This window comes from Muntiacus reevesi, chromosome 14, assembly GCF_963930625.1.
Source record: "Muntiacus reevesi chromosome 14, mMunRee1.1, whole genome shotgun sequence".
Lineage (NCBI taxonomy): Eukaryota > Metazoa > Chordata > Mammalia > Artiodactyla > Cervidae > Muntiacus > Muntiacus reevesi.
The window spans coordinates 36,011,376-36,036,936 of record NC_089262.1 but is presented as its reverse complement, the minus strand read 5'-3'; the positions used below and the strand labels follow the sequence as shown (position 1 = coordinate 36,036,936).

At 38.0% G+C, this 25,561-nt stretch overlaps 1 protein-coding gene across 1 annotated transcript in view; it reads left to right on the top strand.

Annotated features, from left to right (window-relative positions):
- C6 (complement C6) overlaps nucleotides 1-25,561 on the top strand; it is a 67,984-nt gene that overhangs the window by 8,148 nt on the left and 34,275 nt on the right. The window contains exons 4-7 of the mRNA XM_065905566.1: nucleotides 2,527-2,668; nucleotides 7,080-7,218; nucleotides 12,285-12,485; nucleotides 21,106-21,346. Coding sequence (XP_065761638.1) covers nucleotides 2,527-2,668; nucleotides 7,080-7,218; nucleotides 12,285-12,485; nucleotides 21,106-21,346 — 723 coding nt within the window. The remainder of the gene's footprint in view (nucleotides 1-2,526; nucleotides 2,669-7,079; nucleotides 7,219-12,284; nucleotides 12,486-21,105; nucleotides 21,347-25,561) is intronic.

The following is a 25,561-nucleotide window of genomic DNA, read 5'->3' as shown; positions in this document are numbered from 1 at the left end:
CAGCATCAGGGTCTTTTCCAATGTGTCAATTCTTCGCATCATGTGGCCAAAGTATTGGAGTTTCAGCTTCAGCATCAGTCCTTCCAATGAATATTCAAGGCTGATTTTCTTTAGGATGGATTGGTTTGATCTCCTTGGAGTCCAAGGGACTCCCAAGTCTTCTCCAACACCACAGTTCAAAAGCATGAATTCTCTGGTGCTCAGTTTTCTTTATAGTCCAACTGTCACATCCATACATGACTACTAGAAAAACCATAGCTTTGACTAGATGGACCTTTGTCAGCACAGTAATGTCTCTGCTTTTGAATATGCTGTCTAGGTTGGTCATAGCTTTTCTTCCGAGGAACAATGTCTGCTAATTTGATTTTGGAGTCCAAGAAAATAAAGTCTGTCACTGTTTTCACTGTTCCCCCATCTATTTGCCATGAAGTGGTGGGACTGGATGCCATGATCTTAGTTTTTTGAAAGTTGAGCTTTAAGCCAGCTTTTTCACTCTCCTCTTTCACTTTCATCAAGAAGCTCTTTAGTTCCTCTTTACTTTCTGCCATAAGGGTGGTATCATCTGTGTATCTGAAGTTATAGGTATTCCTCCTGGCAATCTTTATCCCAGCTTGTGCTTCATCCAGTCCGGTATTTTGCATGATGTCCTCTGCATATAAGTTAAATAAGCAGGGTGACAATATACAGCCTGGACGTACTCCTTTCCCAATTTGGAACCAATCTGTTGTTCCATGTCCACTTCTAACTGTTGCTTCCTGACCTGCATACAGATTTCTCAGGAGGTCTAGTATTCTCATCTCTTGAAGAATTTTCCACAGTTTGTGTGATCTACACAGTCAAAGGCTTTGGCATAGTCAATAAAGCAGAAGTAGATGTTTTTTCTGGAATTCTCTTGTTTTTTCTATGATCCATTAAGATTATTATCCCCCTCCCCTTCAAAAGTTGAAACTAAGTGCTTTCTGGGGAACTCTTTATTAGTAAAAAAAAATATATATATATATATATATATCAATTCAACAAAATACCCAATTTCCTCAAGCATTTTAGTTGATCAAAATAGTCATCATGCATAGCTGTATTGAAATGTTGATCACAATTTAAGATAGGTAACAAGATGTGTGTGTGTGTATGCTTGAGGGTTCTCAGTCGCTCAGTCATGTCTGACTCATTGCAACCCCATGACTCTATAGCCCACCAGGCTCCTCTGTCCATGGAATTTTCCAGACAAGATAGTCCTGAGTAAAATATTCAATCACTGTTGATGAGACTTGTACATGGTACAGATGCCAGCATTCCTGATTATATGCAAGAGACTGAGGAGCAGGAGACAGGCTATCTGTCATTGTAGACAGAGTGTTTCAATTTCAGTAACATACAGGCACACACTGTTCCCTAGGATCATTATGAAATTCAGCAAGTTTTAAAAGAAAGGGAATTATCTGAGTTGGTACTATTTTCTAAATTCACTCACACAAATTGCTAACACTGTGGTATCTAGGCATTTAATGTGTCCCAAAAAAATATATAGTAAATTGTATGTAGTGAAACTCTTATTAATGGTAATTATAACAGTAATCATACATAGTGAATATCTATAATAAAATACATGATTATGTATAGTAAAGTGGGGGCTTCCCTAGTGACTCAGACAGTAAAGAATCTGCCTGCTCTGCAGGAGACACAGGTTCTATCCCTGGGTCAGGAATAACCACTGGAAAAGGGAATGGAACCCACTCCAGTATTCTTGCCTAGAAAACTCCAGAGGAGCCTAGAGGGCTCCAGTCCATGAAGTTGCAAAGAGTCAGATACAACTTAGTGACTTACACTTTCACTTTTTTTTTCACTTTTCAAAATAATTATATATAGTAAAATTTACTGATAGTAAAATTTACTGGTAGTAAGTGTGCAATTTGATTTTGACAAATATATACACCCATGTAAACAACCCCCAATCAAGGTACAGAAAATCTCCATAAACCCCAAAAGTTTCTTGTTTCCTGTTTCTAGTTAATCCTTCTTGTTCTTGAACATGAGATAAAAGACCCAGATGCCATGACTCGTCTGGGTCCAGCTTCTTTCTCTCAATATAAAATTTTAGACATTAAGTCACATTGTTATGTGTACCAGTAGACATGTGTGTGTGAAATTATATAGCTTTTTAAAAATAAAAGCAGTGACCTTGAGTCTGTTATCCTGAATTAAAACAAAATTCTGAGCCTATTTTTAATTTTCTCCTACAGAACATGATTTCTGCAGCAAGTTCACTGTAGTGGGAATGGAATTCTAAAGTTATTTCTTTGATTGAAGACAATCAGCTCAAGAGTGACTAAATAATTCTATCTGGACTCTTGTAATCCTAAAAAATAAGAGAAAATATCAGTTTGTTATTCCATTTCCTTATTTCTTATCAAAAATAGTGAAAACTGGCCCTCTACCTTCCCTTGAAATTTAAAGTAATCATGTTTCAAATCAATAAATACTCTCTAAAATGACCATTTGTTGTCAATGTTACTATTTTTTGACCAGGTCGCTGCATTGCCAGCAAGTTGGAATGCAATGGAGAAAATGATTGTGGAGACAATTCAGATGAAAGGAATTGTGGGAGAAAAAAAACAGTATGTTTACGGAACCATAACCCCATCCCTAGTGTACAGTTGATGGGCATGGGGTATGTAACATCTTTTTATCATTTGGGAAGTAAAACCATCTCAAAACCAGAGTTGGAAGCAGCAATGAAGCAGTGAGACCCACCATTGCCCACATTCCTCATTAACCTCTTACTCCTCCCACTAATCCTATCTGTCCGTGATACTTGGTTGCCAGGCTTAAAGATACAAATAATTCTTTTTAATTTTTAGCATTTTAATAAATTAAAATGATAATTTAGCATTTTCACATTTAGTGCGCAGTAGACAATGCTATGAGTACTTCATAAACATAGTTTGTTTAAAGTCTTATGGCAGGTATTCTTTCCTTCCTGAGTTCCCCCAGGGCTCACCAGTTCACCATTGGTGGTAGCTGCAATTGCTGATGACTGTGACATCCTTTGTTTACTGATATGGCAGGAAATATTCCATTTTTCAAATGATTTTTAAGCATCATGCAATGACTGGTATTTTAAAAATCACCACTGTTTTGATCTTCTAAAATTTATTCACAATATTTCCCTATTACAATCCTATTTTTTAAAAAAACAAACAAGCAGAAAAAGAAAAGAAAACAAGAGCTAAGCCTTAGTTGAAAGCATAAGAAAAACCAGTAAAGGTAATTTCTTCTACTCTCCTGTTCTTATGATAAATAATTCTCCCTTCAGTTTTTGGCCAGAAAGCAAATAGTATTATACAGGCTTTTATTGCTTTGTAGTGAGACTTTTAAAGTCTTTACTTGTACTGCCCGGCTTGCATAAAAACAAACCTTGAGGCACCAAAGACAAACAGCAGCAGTTGCAAATATAACCTCATTTGATTAGAATGAAAACTAACAGCTATAGAACCAAACTCAAGTACAGCAATAAAGTAGAACAGCCATTAATCTGGAAGTAAGAGGAGCACTGTTCTAGATCTGAAAATGTTAGTCATTCAGTTATGTCCTGACTCTTTACAACTCCATGGACTTTAGTCCACCAGGCTCGTCTGTCCATGGGATTCTCCAGGCAAGAATACTGGAGTGGGTAGCCGTTCCCTTCTCCAGGGGATCTTCCTGACCCAGGGATCGAATCTGCATCTCCTGGATCACAGGCAGATTCTTTACCGTCTGAGCCACCACCTACTTCTGCATTAATTCACAATATCACGACCAAGTAAGTGAACATCTTTCAGCTGTAATTTCCCCATCTCTAAGTTGGATGGCTACAAGCTGATTTGAGGTTGTCCTGAGAACTCCTAATTAGAGTTATTTCAACAAGAGTGTTTCACGGCATCTTCTTATCAAGGTGCAGAAATGGTTTCCTTTTTTCTTTTCTTTGGAAGGAAAACTCAGCCAAAAACTCCCACTGATAATCCCATTTTCCAATGTTCTGATTGATTCTGGGTAACATTACAAACTCACCTCTTGTTCAGTTGATCTAGACTCTCCAGTTACAGATGGGAAAGACCACATGCTATGTGTACTTTGGCAGAAGGACCATGTGGGACTCTGCCAACCAGAGCTGTTGTCCCAGGGATTCTCAGAAATGAGCAAAACCCACTGGCTCAGGGACAGCCAGTCCTCTCCTCGCCTCCCCAGGGATTGAGAGTTCTGAGAGCTGCTTACTGGAATCTCTAATTTTCTGGCCTTAAAATCTCTGCTTCTCTCCAACACATTTCTACCCCAAAAAAGAAGCTTCCTGAGTGACTGTCCTTCACTTTTAAATGGCATCTTTCCAATAAAGAATTTAAGAAGACATTCCAACATTGCTCCTTTGTCAATATCACTCACCAGATCTGAAATCTGAAGCAAGAAATCAGGCAATAATAGTGCTCTGTTTGTTTTCTCTCAGGCTCAGACAAGGTACAAATGCATACAGACGGACACACACACACACATGTAGAAATAAACACACAAACACACGTGCATATTTATATACAGAAACTCTAATGAAATTCAAAAAGTTATAAAATATAACATTAAAGGCAAATTAGATAAAACACTTTAGAAACCTAAAATATTCAAAGCCACAGTGTGTTTGAGACACCAAAATATTTAAAATCAACTTAAATACCACAGAGGTGAGTAGAGAAAATAGAGCTGAAAACTGCTACATAGCTGACTTCACTTCTAAAATTCTCCTTGGGGTGGCCTAACAGGCCTATCTTCAGCCTCTGTGCCAGCAGTGACTGCCATCAGAGGGATTCCTCATGACCTGGGAGCCATTTCTCAAGCCCTTTCTTGTTTGTGATAAACTTATAAGTACACTGTATAAGGCAGTATAAGATCATCAGTTGTTTTTTCCTCATTGACCCCTCTTAACTCAGAAAATGAGCCCCAAACCCTTGTGTTAGTCATGCTAACTTAAGTACTTTGGAAAGTTTTTCCCAGACCAGTTCCTCTTACTTCCTCCCTCAAATGCCCAATGATACAGACTCAAATATGGATGAGAATTTGACTATGAGATATATCTTAAAGGAAAGGTAAGAATCATTCTTTTTTATCAGTTTTACTGAGATCTGATTGACATGTGGGTCTTCCTATTGTATACATATTTTATTCTCATTCTCACAACACTGCCACACCACAACACTTTTGATGCCAGAAAGGCAGGGGGTTCCCCTACCAAGCAATTGTCTGTGACACCAGCTGACTGCCCTACAATTTAACTGAATTTTTACCTTACCTACCTGGAGATAGTATTTGATCCCCTAGGTTAGGGGTTCAGTCCTGCAAGACCGCCACCACTCCCCCAGAATGCCGGATACCAATTGCAAATTCAGGTTCACATGTGTGCTTCTGTCACATCGAAGATTCCCAAAAACTCCTCCTTAGGTTTGACTAATTTGCAAGAGCTACTCATAGAAGTCAGAAAAACCATTTACTTAAATTTACCAGTTTTCTATGAAAGCATATGATAAAGGATACAGATGAACATCCTGTTGGGAAGGGAAAGATAGGTACGGCAAGGATGTGGAAGGGGCATGAGCCTGCACCTCCGTGTGCTCACCAACCTGGAAGCTCTCAGAACCCCATACTTTTGGGATGTTTATGGAGGCTTCATTACATAGGCTTGTAATCAATCATTATTTCTATTTTCAGCCCCTTTCCCCTCTCTGGAGAATGGAAGGTAGGGCTAAAAATTCCAAGCTTTGAATCATGGTATGATCTTTCTTGTGACCAGCACCCATTCAGAAGCCCACAAAGAATCACCTCATTGGAACAAAAGACACTTTTATCACTCAAGAAATTCCAAGGGGTTAGACACCTTGTGTCAAAAACTGGGGTCAAAGACCAAATATTAGAACAAAAGATGCTCTTAGGGCTCTTACTACATAAATTACATGGGTTTGGGGAGCTCTGTGCCAAGAAATGGGCAGCAGACACCATTATATGTATTTTCTATTGTCTCATCATTGGTTTCCCTGGTGGCTCAGTGGTAAAGAATCCACCTGCAAGGCAGGGAACGCAGGAGATGTGGGTTCAATCCCTGGGTTGAGAAGATCCCTTGGAGGAGCACATGGTAACCCACTCCAGTATTCTTGCCTGGAGAATTCCATGCGAAGAGGAGCCTGGTGGGCTACAGTCTGTAGGGTCACAAAGAGTCAGACATGACTGAAGCTACTGAGCATGCACCCATCATCACATCGTATGTGATTCAGCAATGCTAAATTTTTGACAAAAAACTTTTTTTAACAGAATCATTTTAACAGATATTAATATCCACAACACTTGGAAAACAATTAGCATTCTGGAGAAGTTCTTATCTACCACAAAACAGTTTCTGAAATACTTGATTTGTACTAAATTAATTAATCTCTCTGTGCTTCAATTTCCTCATTTGTAAAATGGGTATAATAATTGTATCTATATCACATGGTTGTCATAAATATTAAATAAATATAATATTAATATCAAATATAGATCAAACAGCCCTAGACACAGTAAATATTAGGTAAGCATTTGTTAAACAGATTTTAAATATCATTATAGTTATTAGTAAAAACAATAATAATATGATTATAATTCTATTAAAATATTGCTATTACTATTTCATTATTAGCTCTTTGTAAGACTTCTTTTCCTGTATGATAGTAAAGAGAGTGGACCCAGAATGGCACAAATTATGTAGTAATTTATTTCATAATCTGCTTTCAAAGTTTGTGTTGGTTTTGTTAGTCATGAAATAACTATAAACCTAAATTTTATTTCAGTGAAAGCTTGGGACAATTAAATAAGTGGAATAGAGAGAACCTAACAGAGTTAGAGGGATTGAGTTTTGACTTCCAGATCTTTTTGGATACCTCGCCATAAACTGGAAAATATGGGCTTTCCTTCAAGCCATTTGTCAAGAGTCAAAAAAATGCCTAAGAGAAGAATTTCTTTCATATAAATACAGTAAATTTTAAAGACTTTACATCTATTGAATTCTTAAAAAATGACTCTGTTTCTAGGTTTCATTTCCTGGCAGGAGAGCCCAGAGGAGAAGTCCTAGATAACTCTTTCACTGGAGGAGTGTGTAGAACTGTCAAAAGCAGTAGAGCAAGTAATCCGTACCGTGTTGCGGCCAATCTAGAAAATGTCAACTTCGAGGTATGACAGCCTATCTTGGGGGCATTCCAAATGCCAATGGTGATTATAAGCTAAATTTCAATGAAAAAATAGTCATGAAGGAAGGGACAGAATAAAAAGGTAGTGAGCATTCTTCATCACTATCATGGGCTGACATTTATTCCTTCCACAGCTCAGGAATGTCAGTGTTTGCATCATCAGTTCACAGATGGAAAACAGGGAAACTAATTTGCCCAAAGTTAAACATCTATTAAGTAGTTGGGTTCAAGAGTTAAGCACAACTTTTCCAAATTCCAGAGTCCATGCTTTCTCCCACGAAAGCTATGATAGGTCCCCACTCAGATAAATGACTTGTTATATTCAGAATCCTCTACCATAGTTCTCTCAGATAACCACAAAATTTAGACATAAAACACATCTAAAAAATCCAGATGAATTTAAGCATAATGGGGATAATTCTGCTTACCTTCCATCCCGTTTTACTAGTCGGTTTGGTTTTCTTTTCATTTTTCTGAGTGATAAGGAGCAGTGTACTATATAGTCTTAGGATCCAGTCCACTGCCTTACACTTGATAAGTACTCCATACTTGCCAAACTAAAATAAACAATTTGTTTCTTCTCATTTATGATAAGGCAAACAGGGAAGACATGACTTTAACGGTTATATCCATGCATATAAATTTGACATGCTAGAGAGAATTTCAGAAAATCTAATGATTTCTGAGACCACTTTTCAGATAATATGCATTCAGCAAGTTTTTCGATCCTTTAAAAAAAAAGGTTATATTCATATAAATACAGTTATTTTCCAATTTGACAAACTCAACTTAAAAACCATCTAATACATATTAATGGGTGTGGAGAAATATCCTGGGAATCCAATTGCCAAGTTCAAACTCCTTTGGGGAGACTTAACTTTAGACGTCCCACCTCTACCTGGAAGAAAATGTGACAAGAGTAACAAGTGACCCTGACCAGGTAAAGAGAACACTCACTCTCTTGCCACAGATCCAGAAGATGCTAACCACCAAGGGAAGTAGAGAAGGTCTTGCTGGAATGCTGAAAAAGAACTGAGAAGAGACATACTTCCGAAGAAAAGATAGCATCAAAAATTCTGTAAATGATGGAAGATGTATTCTATTCTTAAGATGTAGGCTTTGTAGACAGAGCTAAAACCCAAACATTTATATACATTATTGTTATGTGGAAGGAAGGTTTTTAGCTCATAAACAATCAAACCATTAGCTTACTTTCAAAATAAATAACTACCCCCCCCCCCAAATACTGCCTATACTCTCAGCAAGCATCTCTTTTATAGAGTTTTACAAGTAAAAAATCTTGGCTCAACACATGATAGCAAATATGGGCAGAGTTAACACTTTACTCTTAAATAATACTATGGGTTTTACTCAAGTGCCATAACAACCTCCCCAGAAAGAGAAATTTATTTTATGTTCCTCTTACTAATAATAGGAGATTTAAGATCATTGAAGTTAGAAACTTTCTCAGAGTAATGCAGCAAATAAGTGGCACAGTGGAATTAGAATTTGTGCCAGATGAGACCTTGATAGTAAAGTATCAAGAAAGATATTAATGACTCTGCAACTATTGCCAGGTCTGAGTTTAAAAGATCTGATTTAAAACGTATCACCTGTGAAGTTCACCAATGATGTGCTAGAGCCAGCTTTTCCAGCTTTTCCAGCCAACTGCTAAATTTTCAGGACTTTTGTAAGCGGATTATTAAACATGACCATTATTAGATATTAAATATATGATCTTAAATTAAGATTAAAGATATTAAATTTAAATTTAAATAAAGATATTAAAAACACGGATGATAATTACTCAAAATATATCTCTTCTCAATTATTATGGCACATTTGACCACAAATCTATGCTCTTGAAGTTACTTGCATCTATTGTAAATCATAAAAGTACTATGTAATAATTTGCAGGACACACTTAACCATCAAAGCCAATTGGCAGTCCTTGCTAATTGTTATAAAGCATTAGTTTCCCACCCCACCAAAAAAATAATAATTTGCTTCTGTGCATGTCTTTCCAAGTTTGAATTCAGGAGTATCACATAGGTAGGAATCAGCATAGTAGGAATACATACAGCATGAGAAAGGCAAATGCTGTAGTATTAAATCACAGGGTTGTTTATTTGGTTTTTTGCCCTCTCAGACAATTGGTTGTTAAACATTTACCAGCAGAATACTGGATCTACCCATGTAACTTAGTAACCCAAGCCTGCATGCCAAGTTCCATCAGGATATACAGCCTGAAATCCCTCATTCAGAAGGAAGTAGATTCTTTTCGTTATCCATGTAGTTCTGAAACTTGTTCAACCTTAAGAAGCTGCCTGAGTTGATCTCTACCTATATGTCACTTAGTTTTAGATAATATTCAACTGCTGAGGAAGGTCATGGTGATATTTCTTCAAGGATTTGGAAATGACCAGAGCCGAGGTCACTACTTTCCTTAGAGTAGCTTACTTTCCACCGATGCCTGTATTACTTTGTTCATGCCATTAATAGGCATTTGTGCAAATCTAAGCTATTCCTCACTGAAAACAGCAGAGGAAGAGAAATTCAGCAGGCATCTGACTTCCATTCTTCTACAGTATCAGAGCATATTGAGACAATGGAAATCATGAGCTGGCTGGTACACAAAGATTAGCGAAGGCTGCTGAATGGAAGGCAATTGGACAGGAAGTCAGAATGGAAGATGGTAGGAAGAATCCTGCCCCTCGGGGATATCCCAAGTGCTAAATGCAGAGCTCTGTCACAGTACGACCCCTGCACCAGTCCCCAGAGTTGTATCACTATCTCAGGACACCTCATCTCTTTTCTTAGGAGTTGCTGCTTGCTACTGGCTAGACGCTAAGTACTTGCTGTCACCAGCAAAGTACAGAGCGTGGTTATCACTAGTCTTTTTGATTCTTACCAATATACTGACCTACCTAGATAACATCTCTTGCTGCACCCTAAAGCCTGAAAGCCTTCAAAGGTCTGCAGTGCCCCAAAGCCTCTCTAAATCCCCTGTGAAATTCAGAACTTTAGGTTCTGTCTCTAACCCTCACATCACAAGCAACCAAGTGTCACCCATCCTGTCTGTTCCCCAGCCTCTCTCAACTGTTTTCTACCCCTCCCTACAAACCCTGCTCCTTTCTTCAGACACAACAGTGAAAATGTCAACACGTGTCAAGCTGTAGGAGGTCATCAGCCCACAAGATCCACAGATAGTCAGGATGGGCTAGAAATAAGATGTAAAATGGGGATTAAAACCTTTTCCCCAGAGTTTGCTTAACATCTCTTTCTGGGAAAAGCTAGGAAGATGAAGCTAATCAGAGCTCACCAGCTGATATTTACACATCATGAATAGAACTCATCTTCCTCCTTTTGAAATTGTCTTGGCTTTCCATATTCCTGTTCATGAAATAGCATTCCCATTCATTAATTCTCTCTCTCTCTCCGCACCCTGCCCCCCAACACACACACGCACATGAACAAACATACATACACCTCTACTTGGTCAACAACTTCTGTTGATTTACCTCCTAAATATCTTTCAAATCCACCACTTTCTCTCTACCCAACCAATGTTGCCCTTGACCTGGCCATTCTTCTGTCTCAACTGACTTTTTTGCAACAGTTTTTTAAACTGCTCTCCTGGCCTCTAATTTAGCTATATAGTTAACATGATCTTTGCAAAACAATTTGTGGCATCCCCAATTTTTCAATCCTTCAATTAATATTGTTAAAGAACTTATTAGATGCAAAATCTTGCCTTTAGAAGTCAAATCAAATGCTTTATCAGAACATATGAAACCTGGCCCCAGTTTCCCAGTTCAACTTTTCACCATTGCTCAGCCATACACTTGCCTTCTCACCAAGCGAACATACATGGTGGTCAGATTTTTCTCTGAGCTTCTTCCCAGGATACCCAATGCCCTTACTTTACATGCAAATATATATACTTTTTAAGTCAACATATCTTTTCTAGCATGCACTGCAATGTCTCAAAGGAATACTGAACTTCTGGCTGTATTTTACTATTGAGCAAGACTCTCTTGCAGCTGGGTTATTTCTTCCTTTGACTAATTGTGCAAGCTATTTAACTATGACATGTGGTTTGCCTCACAGTGTGTTTTAATATTGAATAATTTAAAACAAGAGTTTTTTTCATTACCAACAAAACAAGCATTTTTAACATAAAGAGGTACTCTTCAATCAACTAACTTTGCAACTTTTAAAAATTTGTCCATTGTTCTCTTCTTACTAGCATAACCATAGCAAAGGTTTACCTTGTGCTTGGAAAATTCATCAAGTACTCATAATTCAAAATTCAAGTTTCACTGGCTATTTCTTTTCTTCCCAGACCTGGTCAGATAAAAACTGATCACCACCTACCACGCAGAACCAATGGATTATTGGTGATTTGTTCTCTGTCTTGCAGACTTGGCCAGTGAAGTGCTAAGGCCCAGTATATGAATAAGGCTGAGGGGTTCAGGATGGAGCCAGAGCAGATTAGGACAAGATCTGCCCTCCACTTTTCTAGGTCCCAATTTTCTGAGAGATGCCTTCCATTAGCTTGCAAAGAGCATCAAATTCACAGGCAGACTAAACACAGGTCTGTATTCTTGTCACCTCACTAAATCTCAGTTTTGGAGTCATGTCCTTGATGGTAACTTCCCTAGTATTGCCTCTCTGAATTTTATAGCTATTTGTGGCAATCCCCTTGGCAACACAATGTTACGCTCATTGAGTGTCTGATTGTCTCTCTCCCTCACTAAACTATTAACTTCCTGAAGACACGGACAATACTATTCCTTGTTCTCTAGGAAAATGGGTGCACAATAAATGTTTACTGAATGCGTCAATGAATGAATGATTATTGCATTCAGTTCAGTTCAGTCGCTCAGTTGTGTCCGACTCTGCGACCCCGTGCATCACAGCACGCCAGGCCTCCCTGTCCATCACCAACTCCCGGAGTTTACTCAAACTCATGATCATTGCATTAGGTGTTCACAAATAGCTCTAGTTTCCTAAATTACGTTTTATTTCTTGTGGATTTTCCTCCAGGTGCAAACTAAAGAAGATGATTTGGAAACAGATTTCTACGACGATTTAATTGCTCTTGAAGATAATAAAGATCAACAAGCCTCGGGTTCCAGCCAAACAATGAGCTCTTTTTATATACCGATTTTCTATTTGTCAATGAGAAGGCAAAGCAGCTCCCATACTTCCACCTTCAAACAAGCCATTCAAGCCTCCCAGAAAATGGTAATAAAAGTGATTCTTGATCTTTTTAATTTTTCCTGAAAAATAACACCAATTCCAGCAGTCGTGCAAGAAGATCATTTTAATATCAAATGGTAGGATTTCTAACATAGATTTAAGTAGACTTACTTTTCTGTTGTTATAGCCCACTTCAAAAGTTATAGAGATAATAAGTATAATAATGCCTTTTTTGCAAGCATTTGGCTGTGTTTGTGGTTGTGTTCTTGTTATTTTAATTTCTGTCTTATTATTTTAAATGCATTTCTTATAAACCACATGTAACAGAATGTTGCTTTTTTCTTTTAACATAATGTGACAGTCTAGGGTCTTTGCTGGAGAAATTCAGCCAACTTCTATTTAGTATCTTTCCTGAAATACTTAATCATGCTCCTTCTCTCTTTAATATATCTCACTCATTTAACTTTGCTGCTAATTTCTTGTTTCTTTACTTTTCTTTGTCACATTTCTGCTTACTTTTTTTGGTCATTTTGGAAGTTCTACTAAACTTTTAAATTCTGCTGGTACTTACCTTTCTCTAGTTAATACACATAATTAAACCAATGTTTTTCTTTTATTCCATGAAGTAATATATAGCCTCCACCAAAGGATTATTCATTTTTCTACTCCCCGCTTTCCATTCCCACAATCTAGAAAACATATTTGCTTCTTTCTTTCCCCACCACTACCACCACAAGCCTCCAAAGCCTCCAGTTTTATTGAGATAGTTGAAAATCTTTGTATTCCAAGCTATTCCTAGGGATTGTTTTGTATTCTTTTTTATATTATATATGTTCATTAGTAATTTATTCTGGATCCCATCTTTCCTATTAACAGTTCTTCACATAATACTGATAAATTCCAATTCATAATATGTATTTTGTATTTGTGTGTTTCTATGTATGTGTGTATGTGTATATATATTATATAGGTCTATATCCCATATACATGCTCATCACCACTTCTTTCATCTTCCCTTTCTTGAGATCCTGTTCTCATTCAATTGCCATATTTTCAGTGTTTTCTTTAGGTAGAATACATTCAAGGTATATTCCCTAAATCCTTATATATTTACAAATGTCTACCTTTTCATTGAACAATAAAGATACAAAATATCTTGACTGGATAAAGGAATATTGGAACACAGTCTTCTTTTCTTGATAGCTGGTGGAAGTTATTCTATTATCTTCTAATTTCTATTGTTACATAGGAAAAATTACATGCAAGCTTATTTTCTTTCTTTTGTTCTCTCTCTGGAAATTTGCAATTTTTAATACTCTAAGCATTGGACTTTATCTACTAATCTTGCCAGGAACTAATGGAACTTTTCAATACGTAAAACTGCATCTTCATTGGTTAATCTTTCCTCATATCTTCCTTTTTCCTTTGTTTGCTTGTAAAATCTTCTAGATATGTATTCCAACTCTTACATGATTTAGGGATAGATATCTATTAGGCATTTTTAGACATTTACAAGTGTTTTTAAAAATAGTATCTATTTCTCATTACAACCACCACTCTAAGTAGGATTTCTTCTTTCCAAAGAGACATATGGGGAGATTGAGTCCTGAATCCTAGAACTTGATGGGAGATGTGAAAAGAGTAGACCAAAGTACCAGTGTCAGAACCAATGGGACCAGCACTGGAGGGCACCATTTTATTGCTCTTTCTGTTTCTATGATAGTGCCCCTCGTATTTTTTATTAATTCATTCATACACTTATGTAAATATGAGTACTTATAGTACTTTACAAATAATTTTTCCAAGCATTTCATTTGTCTTCAAAAGAACCCTAAGAGGTAATGTTGTTTTTGTTCACTCAGTCAAACCCAACTCTTTGCAACCCCATGGACTGCAGCATGCCAGGCTTCCCTGTCCATCACCATCTGCTGGAGCTTGCAGAAAGTCATGTCCACTGAGTCGGTGATGCCATCTGACCATCTCACCCTCTGTCGTCCCCTTCTCCTCCTGTCTTCAATCTTTCCCAGCATCAGGATCTTTTCCAAGGAGTCGGCTCTTCGCATTAGGTGGCCAAAGTATTGGAGCTTCAGCTTTGGTCTTTCCAGTGAATATTCAGGGTTGATTTCTTTTAGGATTGAGTGGTTTGATCTCCTTGTAGTCCAAGAGACTCTCAAGAGTCTTTTCCAACACCACAGTTCAAAAGTATCAATTTTTGGCACTCAGCCTTCTTTACTATTTAACAGGTAATGGTAGATATTTTTAACATCATTTTGTAGATAAGTAGATTGAAGTCCATATATTTATTTTTAATTCAACAGACATCCATCACAGACCTACCCTTCGTCAGGCACTATACTCAGGCACAAGAAGCTAAGTACTCTCATGATTGTAAAACGAGTAAATGCCAGAGATTGGAATTGAAATCAATTTTCTAATTTTTGCCCACTATTTACATCTACCACATTAAATGTCAAGCTTCTTGCTTATTTTCATCAAACTCTGAAAAGAGTATAGCTCTAGTGATATAAGCATGTAAAAAAAGAACAAAAAACAGATCCCATTTATAACATAGATTGTTAGCCCACTATAAAAATTTTTTATTTATTTATTTTTGTCTGTGCTGGGTCTTCGTTGCTACACAGGCTTTCCTCTAGTAAAAGCAAGTGGGGGCCACTCTGTAGATGCAGTGTGCAGGCTTCTCATTATGGTGGCTTCTCTTGTTAAGGAGCATGGACTTGGGCACATGGTCTTAGTTGCTCCACGTAATGTGGGATCGTCCCAGATCAAGGAGCAAACCCATTTCTCCTGCATTGGCAGGCAGATTCTTTACCACTGAGCCACCAGGGAAGCCCCTGTTAGTTCACTTCTGCATGGATTATGGGACATATCATGCCCCTCATGCTTAACCAAACTCTATTTTTTTTTCTTTTTTTCCCCAATTATTTTTATTCAGTTCAGTTCAATCGCTCAGTCATCTCTGACTCTTTGCGATCCCATGAATCACAGCATGCCAGGCCTCCCTGTCCATCACCAACTCCTGGATTCCACTCAAACTCATGCCCATCAAGTCAGTGATGCCATCTAGCCATCTCACCCTCTGTCGTCCCCTTCTCCTCTTGCCCCCAATTCCTCCCAGCATCAGGGTCTTTTCCAATGAGTCAACTCTTCGCATGATATGGCCAAAGTATTGAAGTTTCAGCTTCAGCATCAGTCCTTCCAGTGAACACCCAGGACTGATCTCCTTCAGGATGGACTGGTTGGATTTCCTTGCAGTCCAAGGGACTCTCAAGAGTCTTCTCCAACACCACAGTTCAAAAGAATCAATTTTTTGGTGCTCAGCTTTCTTCACAGTTCAACTCTCACATCCATAAATGACCACTGGAAAAACCATAGCCTTGACCAGACGGACCTTTGTTGGCAAAGTAATGTCTCCGCTTTTTAATATGCTATCCAGGTTGGTCATCACTTTCCTTCCAAGGAGTAAGCGTCTTTTAATTTCATGGCTGCAGTCACCATCTACAGTGATTTTGGAGCCAAAAAAATAAAGTCTGTCACTGTTTCCACTGTCTCCCCATCTATTTCCCATGAGGTGATGGGACCAGATGCAATGATCTTAGTTTTGTGAATGTTGAGCTTTAAGTCAACTTTTTCACTCTCCTCTTTCACTTTCATCAAGAGGCTTTTTAGTTTCTCTTCACTTTCTGCCATAAGGGTGGTGTCATCTGCATATCTGAGGTTATTGATATTTCTCCTGGCAATCTTAATTCCAGCTTGTGCTTCCTCCAGCCCAGCATTTCTCATAATGTACTCTGCATATAAGTTAAATAAGCAGGGTGACAATACACAGTCTTGAGGTACTCCTTTTCCTATTTGGAAACAGTCTGTTGTTCCATGTTTAGTTCTGTTGCTTCCTGACCTGCATACAGGTTTCTCAAGAGGCAGGTCAGGTGGTCTGGTATTCCCATCTCTTTCATAATTTTCCACAGTTTATTGTGATCCACACAGTCAAAGGCTTTGGTATAGTCAATAAAGCAGAAATAGATGTTTTTTTGGAACTCTCTTGCTTTTTCGATGATCCAGCAGATATTGGCAATTTGATCTCTGGTTCCTCTGCCTTTTCTAAAACCAGCTTGAACATCTGGAAGTTCTCGGTTCACTTATTGCTGAAGCCTGGCTTGGAGAATTTTAAGTATTACTTTACTAGTGTGTGAGATGAGTGCAATTGTGCGGTAGTTTGAGCATTGTTTGGGATTGCCTTTCTTAGGGATTGGAATGAAAACAGACCTTTTCCAGTCCTGTCGCCACTGCTGAGTTTTCCAACTTTGCAGCACTTTCACAGCATCATCTTTCAGGATTTGAAATAGCTCAACTGGAGTTCCATCACCTCCACTAGCTTTGTTTTGTAGTGATGCTTTCTAAGGCCCACTTGACTTCACATTCCAGAATGTCTGGCTCTAGGTGAGTGATCACACCATTGTGATTATCTGGGTCATGAAGATCTTTTTTGTACAGTTCTTCTGTGCATTCTTGCCACCTCTTCTTAATATCTTCTGCTTCTGTCAGGTCCATACCATTTCTGTCCTTTATTGAGCCCATTTTTGCATGAAATGTTCTCTTGGTATCTCTAATTTTCTTGAAGAGATCTCTAGTCTTTCCCATTCTATTGTTTTCCTCTATTTCTTTGCATTGATCGCCAAGGAAGGCTTTCTTATCTCTCCTGGCTATTCTTTGGAACTCTGCATTCAAATGGGAATATCTTTCCTTTTCTCCTTTGCTTTTTGCTTTTCTTCTTTTCACAGCTATTTGTAAAGCCTCCTCAGACAACCATTTTGCATTTTTGCATTTCTTTTCCATGGGGATGGTCTTGATCCCTGTCTCCTGTACAATGTCATGAATCTCCGTCCATAGTTCATCAGGCTCTCTATCAGATCTAGTCCCTTAAATCTATTTCTCACTTCCACTGTATAGTCATAAGGAATTTGATTTAGGTCATACCTGAATGGTCTAGTGGTTATCCCTACTCTCTTCAGTTTAAGTCTGAATTTGGCAGTAAGGAGTTCATGATCTGAGCCACAGTCAGTCAGCTATTTTTATTATTTGGAGGCTAATTACTTTACAATATTGTAGTGGTTTTTGCCATACATTGACATGAATCAGCCATGGATTTACATGTGTTCCCCATCCTGAACCCCGCTCCCACCTCCCTCCCCATCCCATCCCTCTGGGTCATCCCAGTGCACCAGCCCCGAGCACTTGTCTCATGCATCCAACCTGGACTGGCGATCTATTTCACACTTGATAATATACATGTTTTGATGCTATTCTCTCAGATTGTCCCACCCTCACCTTCTCCCACAGAGTCCAAAAGTCTGTTCTATACATCTGTGTCTCTTTTTCTGTCTTGCATATAGGGTTATCATTACCATCTTTCTAAATTCCATATATATGCGTTAGTATACTGTATTGGTGTTTATCTTTCTGGTTAACTTCACTCCGTATAATGGACTCCAGTTTCATCCATCTCATTAGAACTGATTCAAATGAATTCTTTTTAACGGCTGAGTAATATTCCATGGTGTATAGGTACCACAGCTTCCTTATCCATTCATCTGCTGATGGGCATCTAGGTTGCTTCCATGTCCTGGCTATTATAAACAGCGCTGCGATGAACACTGGGTGCACGTGTCTCTTTCAGATCTGGTTTCCTCAGTGTGTATGCCCAGGAGTGGATTGCTGGGTCATATGGCAGTTCTATTTCCAGTTTTTTAAGGAATCTCCACACTGTTTTCCATAGTGGCTGTATTAGTTTGCATTCCCACCAACAGTGTAATAGGGTTCCCTTTTTCCACACCCTCTCCAGCATTTATTACTTGTAGACTTTTGGATAGCAGCCATTCTGACTGGTGTGTAATGGTACCTCATTGTGGTTTTGATTTGCATTTCTCTGATAATGAGTGATGTTGAGCATCTTTTCATGTGCCAAACTCTATTCCTAAGACTAGTTAGTGTCAGAATTACCAGGAAGTAAAAATACATCTCCCCAGGTCCTTCTTTGAATTTACTGATTCATACTATCTGGGATTGGGCATGTGATTCTGGCTTTTTTTTTTTTTTAAGTCCTCCAGCTTGCTCTAATATCGTAAAAATATAATCAAAGATGAGGAGAGAAATGGAGGTGTTGAAATATATATGTGTGTGTGTGTTGTAGTCAATCAGTCATGTCTGAGTCTTTGTGATCCCATGGACTGTAGCCCACTGGGCTCCTCTGCCCAGGGAATTCACCAGGCAAGAATACTGGAGTGGATATCCATTCCTTTCTCCGAGGAATCTTCCCAACCCAGGAATCAAACTTGGGTCTCCTGCATTGCAGGCAGGTTTCTTTTATTGTCTGAACCACACGTGTGTGTGTATGTGTGTGTGTGTGTGTGCTTACACAGATACACATATACACCAGTCTCAAGATTTGCTTCTCAGAACTGGTTTCTAAACGTCTCAAACATCCTAGAGAATACTTACAAAACTCTTATCTGTAGGTAAACAGCTTTTATTTGACCCTCTAATATCTGCCTCAAAGTGGAGACATTTCAGGCTATTCACAATATCAGGTTCACACATATGAAATTACTGATATTCAACCATTTTTGAATTACAAGATTGGCAGCTTTGTATGGTTCAACCCAACATCTTTGATTAGATCTGAACAGAATCAGGATATCTCAGGTTAAATAGAAAATGCTTCTGCAACCTTTATTAATCTTCAAATACTGAAAACAAAGTCCCACAACCTTGAAAATCATTTCAAGCCCTTCAGTGGCACTCAATGCTTTATTTTGTCAGGCATAGATCTGACTAAACATTGGTTGGTCAGATAGTCTGTTTCAATGTCAAAATATCAGTTACCTCAGTAGGCTTCAGTGCGGTTTTTTTGTTTTTTTTTTTTTTCTTTTTTTACTGCTGCTAAGTCGCTTCAGTCATGTCCGACTCTGTGCGACCCCATAGACGGCAGCCCACCAGGCTCCCCCGTCCCTGGGATTCTCCAGGCAAGAACATTGGAGTGGGTTGCCGTTTCCTTCTCCATTGGCGCGTTTTTGAATTGCTTCACACAGATGAACCAACAAAAAGATGGTTAAGATGATGCAAAATCTCACAAAATGTTGAAATAGACCATACATAGTTAATAACTTCTGTCATGTAATTTTTTAGTCCAAAATAGCCAGTTCTAGCCATCAGAAACTGACAAGGGGGGCCCAGGGAGATGTTTGCGCTAAGTCGAGTTACCAAAATTTCGCTTATATTTCCCACAATTTCGTTTTTAAGGCAACCTGAAATTTTTGAACAGCCTATTTCAATGTGCATATCCAACAGGCATTTCAGATATTCAGGGAGTAAGAGTGCTTCTAAAAGCACAATGTCCCTCTACCTTTCCAAAGCCACACCTCCATGACAAAATTCAAGTATTAAACTTACAGTTAATGGACACTTAAAATGTAAGCTCCACAAAGGCATGAGCTTTTTCTGCCTTGTTCACATTTGTGTCCACTGCCTCTGTGATAGCTGAGAGAAACACGTATTGAAGGAAAGAAGGGAGCAAGGAGGAAGGGAGGAGAGGAGGGAGGAAGAGCAAGAGGAAAACAGAGACGGAGGGGAATGAATGTTGCCTCTTCTTCAGTCTTTGTGGTGTTTTTTCCTTCTGTGTTAATAGTCATTTTGTGGCATAATTATAGCACATGAGAAGATAGCTGTTTAATAATTTGCAGCCACAATAGTAACAGGTTTAGCAATTTAACTATTACAGATTTTTGGCTAAAATATGCCCCTCTCTTTTTATTACTTAAACATTATAATTTGCTAAAACTAAGAAATCAGTTACAATATCTAAGCTTTTTTAAAACAATAGTATATGTGGATATACTCAGAAAACTCAGTATCTATGGAAAAGGACAATTTAATGGAATGAAATTTGGGGCATAATACCAGCCGCATAATCCTAAATCAACCTGACATAACAAGAGATGATCCTCCAAACAAATAGTTCTGTTTGTGGATGGAGGACAGAATACAATCAATTTTATTTAATTTTATCATCTACGTAATTTTGAGTCTTAGCATCTTGGAGTTGAAAGCAGTGTGAAATGTCACTGATGAAGGCTGTGCACAGGTAACTTTTCCCAGATGACTGAGGCCCAGAGAATTGACACGCTTTCCCCAGCTGGTGGACAAAGCTATGACTTGAATCTCATTGTGTAACTTCCAGTGGAAAATGTATACAATATTTTTTCAATTATTTGCATTAGCAAGACTTGCTAAATAAAAATGCAGTAGGGGTGCACCCAAGATTGACCATCAAGAAAAAAAGATTTACTTTTTGATCCTTGATTTCTTTTTGGTAGACAGCGTATCCCTTCGTCACACAATTTACATGATTGAGGTCATCTTATCTGTTTAGCATTTTGAATAGCTAAGGAAACTGAACTGAAGGAAAAGGTACTGGAAAAATAAGATGAAGATTATCATTTTGTATGTGGGAACATTCAATGAACAGTTAACAATTATAATGCTATGGGTACAATGAAGCTGGTGATAAACATTTAATGTTTGATTCCTCAAGTTTTCATTACCTTTAATCATCTTTTTTTTTTCCACTTCTTTCTTCTCTTCCATTTAGGCTTCCAGTTTTATTAGGATCCATAAAGTCATAAAAGTCTTAAACTTCACAATGAAAACTAAAGATCTGCAGCTTTCTGATGTCTTCTTGAAAGCCCTTAACCATCTGCCTCTAGAATACAACCCTGCTTTATACAGCCGGATCTTTGATGACTTCGGGACTCACTATTTCACCTCCGGCTCCCTGGGAGGCGTGTACGACCTCCTTTATCAGTTTAGCAAGGAGGAACTAAAGAACTCAGGTTCGATTTCTTCAAGACTTATTTTTAACTGATAAGATACTGTGTAATACATTTTTTTCTTACGCTATCTTTTTAGTTCTTTATTGACTTTATTTCGACCTTACTTTATTTCCAAAATGATATGAAGAACAACCAAAGTGTGCACACTCAAGAAAATAAAATTAGAAAATTCAGACCAAAAGAAGAAGGAGAAATAAATAGGCTTAACCTCTTCAGGCATCGGATTTGTCCCAGAATTTCCTGACATTTAAGAACATCATAAACTGCCTAGTAGTGGTAAACTAAAGAGACATAGATGCTATCACCTAAAGGAAAACAAAATTTGTCTTGGAACTAAACTCTAAAAAATAATTTACTTATAGAATTTTTATAGGAGATAATAATTTTATAAAATTGTAATTACAACAAATCCACTGACAATTTTTTTTTCTCTGTTCCCCAAACAGAGATTGAACCTGGGCCGCTAGGCAATGAAAGTCCTAAAGACTGGACCTAATCTTTTTCTTTTAGTGATTTTAACTAAAAGCCAAGGGCAAAAGATGAAAAGCAATTAAGAACTTGACAAGGGACTAAGTTAACATTAGCCAGACATGCCCCTACTGGTGGCGAAACTTGAAACCAGATGGGAGGCACTTTTCTTTGAGGAAAAGTTGCAATTTTCTATCTGGAGGTATAATCTGTGATATTTTCTGCTTACATATAAAATAATAATACAAATCTTGTTTAAAAAATAACTTTTGATTTCTTAACTATTATCTCAGATTACCAATATTCATTTCTATTAGAGCTTAAGTACCTTTGTATAAATTTGTTTTCAGGCTTCAGTGTGAAATGACACAGCATCCCTGTGATGCTTCTATCTTGAAAACATGATTAGGAAATTGTATAATAACCAGAACCCAAGTGTCCAATTCTCCTAAATAAATCAGAAGTCTTGATCATTTGACTCTTATACAAAAGAAATCGGGAATTTATTTTAAAAGACACCCACCAAGCCAATCCTGGGGTCCGTAGAATTTCAATTCCTCTATTCCTTTATTCATTATGGCAAATAGTTATATTTAATGTGGGTTCCCTGAGTCCTTCCTAACTTTAAGTGATCTGCTTTTTAAGAGAGGAGATGGGATATATGTCTTTGAAAAGGATTTTCGGTAAGAAGGTCTTCAAAATTTTTGCCTGACAGAGTTACTGAAATCCCAGAGATTTACACAGTGATGGGCTTTCCACACGGCCTCTTACATTTCATTACAGTTATCCTTTCCACTGCAGTCACGTTTGCTCGCTGAATTTGATGTCTTTGCCATTGAGAACAGCATCAACATTAAAGCTGAGCAAAAATGATTGTGGGAAGTCTCTGGACCTTGACTTGGTTTTGTCTCACCCTAGGGATGAAATTATTCTGGTCACTGCTGCTGTAGCCCAGAGAATAATTTCTCATTTGATAAACTATACTCATCATGCATTTACAGCAAAGCTGCTAAAGGCTTAGAGTTCAGGTCAGTTAAAGAACTATGTGAATCTTTAATCAACCATCCAGGATTTTAATAGTTGAAGTCCCATAACCAAAATGAAGAAATATTCTCACTTTCTATCTCTTTCTCTTTAAATAAAGGTAGAGACTTTAGACACACAGATATACATAATAAGAGAAAGAAAGCGAGTCTGAGGTGTCATATAAAACTGGAAACATATAACCATACACACCTATGTACACATACAAACACTACACATATATACATAATATTTATATATATGTATATAAGACATATTCTCATATTTTATATGTATTATATAATCTTATAGTCATGAAATATGTGCATATATATGTGTTTGTGTATACATATATATATATGTATGTGTATATATATACTTCTCTGAGTCACAGTAATAATATTGGCACTCAATTTTATCTCTGGTTTAAGATGAAACACACTTAGAAAAAAACCCTTATTAAAATGGAATTCTCCAGTGGGTGTGCTTGTCTGTTTCTGCCCACTCTCTAGATGAATCCATATTTTGGTCTCCTCCCTTTTCCCCTTTTTAGTTCTTTTGCCCTTACTTCGCCACAATGTAGAGCTAGAGTTTAGGCCTAGTTTTATTTGCTTTTTTCAATAAAAGCTATATCCCTTGTCATTAATTTAAAAAAATGACTCAGAGTACATTCTCTAGTGCAAGAAGAATAAAACAAAATTAAATTGCTCTTTATTTGCATCTCTTGATGTATTCCTCTATTCTGCAGTGTTCCACAGTCAATTTAAAACCTTGAATAAAAAGTTGACCTTGGTCCAGTGTGCAAGGTAAAAAGAACTTCAGGGACATAGAGAAAACAGCAAAAAATTAAAATATCATGTTATACAACATGGTAATTTTAAATTTCTTTTGCTGGGAAGTCATGTTCTGCTCTGATTGAAGAAGAAAAACTATTCACCCCACTGTTTATCAGTATGACATTTTTGATTGACACTGTTGATCTTTGCCCAGTCAGAGTAGCTAAGGACATTTCTGGAATACTCATTCCTGTGCCACATCAAACTCAGGTTGGAGACTGCAAGTGCTTCAGCATCAAGCAACTCCTTTGTCAGTGTGGATAGGGTCAGACATAAGCTACAGGGCATCCTGTGGGGAAGAAAAGGCCAGTACAGAAATTCACTGATAAAGCCTTGACATTTTCAACACCGTGTGACCAATACCACGCTCATAAGAGAGATTCATCATTCAAATCTTGTAGGATTCTCCTGTAACCCTCAGAAACTGAAATTAATGAGGTTTATAGTTCATTAATTATGCTATAGTTAATGAATTGGTCACATGCAATTTAATTTTCACTTATAAATCATAGAAGCTAGGGACTTGCCCGGCAGTCCAGTGGTTAAGACTCTGCCTTTCATTGCAGAGGATATAAGTTTGATCTCTGGTCAGGGAGCTAAGATCCTACATGCCTCAGGGCCAGAAAACCAAAGCAAAACAAAAAACCCAGAAGCAATACTGTAACAAATTCAATAAAGACTTTAAAAATGGTCCACTTCAAAAAATTGTTTAAAATAAATCATAGAAATCTAATGAAAGAACAAGGGTTAGGAGACCATTAAATTCCTCACATGGCCCAAACATTTGACTGACCCATTTATAAGAACAACGCCACCGGAGGAAAAATGAATCATATTTATTCAGCCTAATCAAAACAGCCATCTTTTTTGTTAGAGATTAAAATGCCAGGTACACACGAGGGCTTCAAACCAAGACTTTCTTTTACGGCCAATCTTTGATTCATCTTTTTGAATTTATCAAACTATTGAAAAAACTACAAAGTAGGAAGCCTCACCTGCACCTACTCAGCTTCATTCCTTGGTGAGCTGCACACTCAGATTTATATTCTAGCACCACACACTCACACGGTGCCTCTGGCTCTGATAACACTCTTCCCTGCCTCTTGTAACCTGCAACCCTAAGAATCAGTGTTTGATAAACTACTTGGCTTTAAGGTGCGTAACAGTTCACATAACAGCTCTATCTCTTATGTGCTTTTATTTTCACGTATCAGGTCAGGTGACTTGGGAAGCTGTCAAAAAAAAAAAAAAAAGGAAACACTCCTCAAATTGCCCCAGAGAGGCAGTACCAAGTCAGCCTCCAAATAGCCAGACCTGTTTCCCTGCCTCTGTTCCACTCAATCCCTGACATCCCCCACTGATTTTGAAGTCCTTAAAAATAATGAACCAGCATTAGGGCGGGAAAAACTGATTCAGATACCAAAATCTTCAACAAACGATGTTTGGATGTTTGGAAGAAGCGATGTTGGATGTTTGGAAGCAGTGAGGACCAAAGGTATTAGAACTGGATACTCTGAGTCTTAGAGCATGAGGATTTTTACAAGACTTATACAAGAGTGGTGTGTCATCCTGCACAAGCAGTCCTGGGAAACTAGGAAGGCATCAAGCCCAGCTCCCACTCCTAAAGAGACTGGGAGCCAGGCAGCATCAACCTCCCTTGAAGACAACAGGGAAAACACACGGGCTTGAATTAAGATAAGGAGAACACAGAAGAGTTCCTGAGTCAGGAAGTCAGAGTTTCTGAGACAAAGCAAAAGGGTTTTGGAGGTAGGGGTAGAGTGAATGGCCAAGTCAGGGAGAGGAAGCTTAGATGAGTATGGGAATGAGTGTTCAGGGAAGGAGAGGTGACCAACGAGACTTACGTTTGAGGTGGTGAACCCAGGAAGAA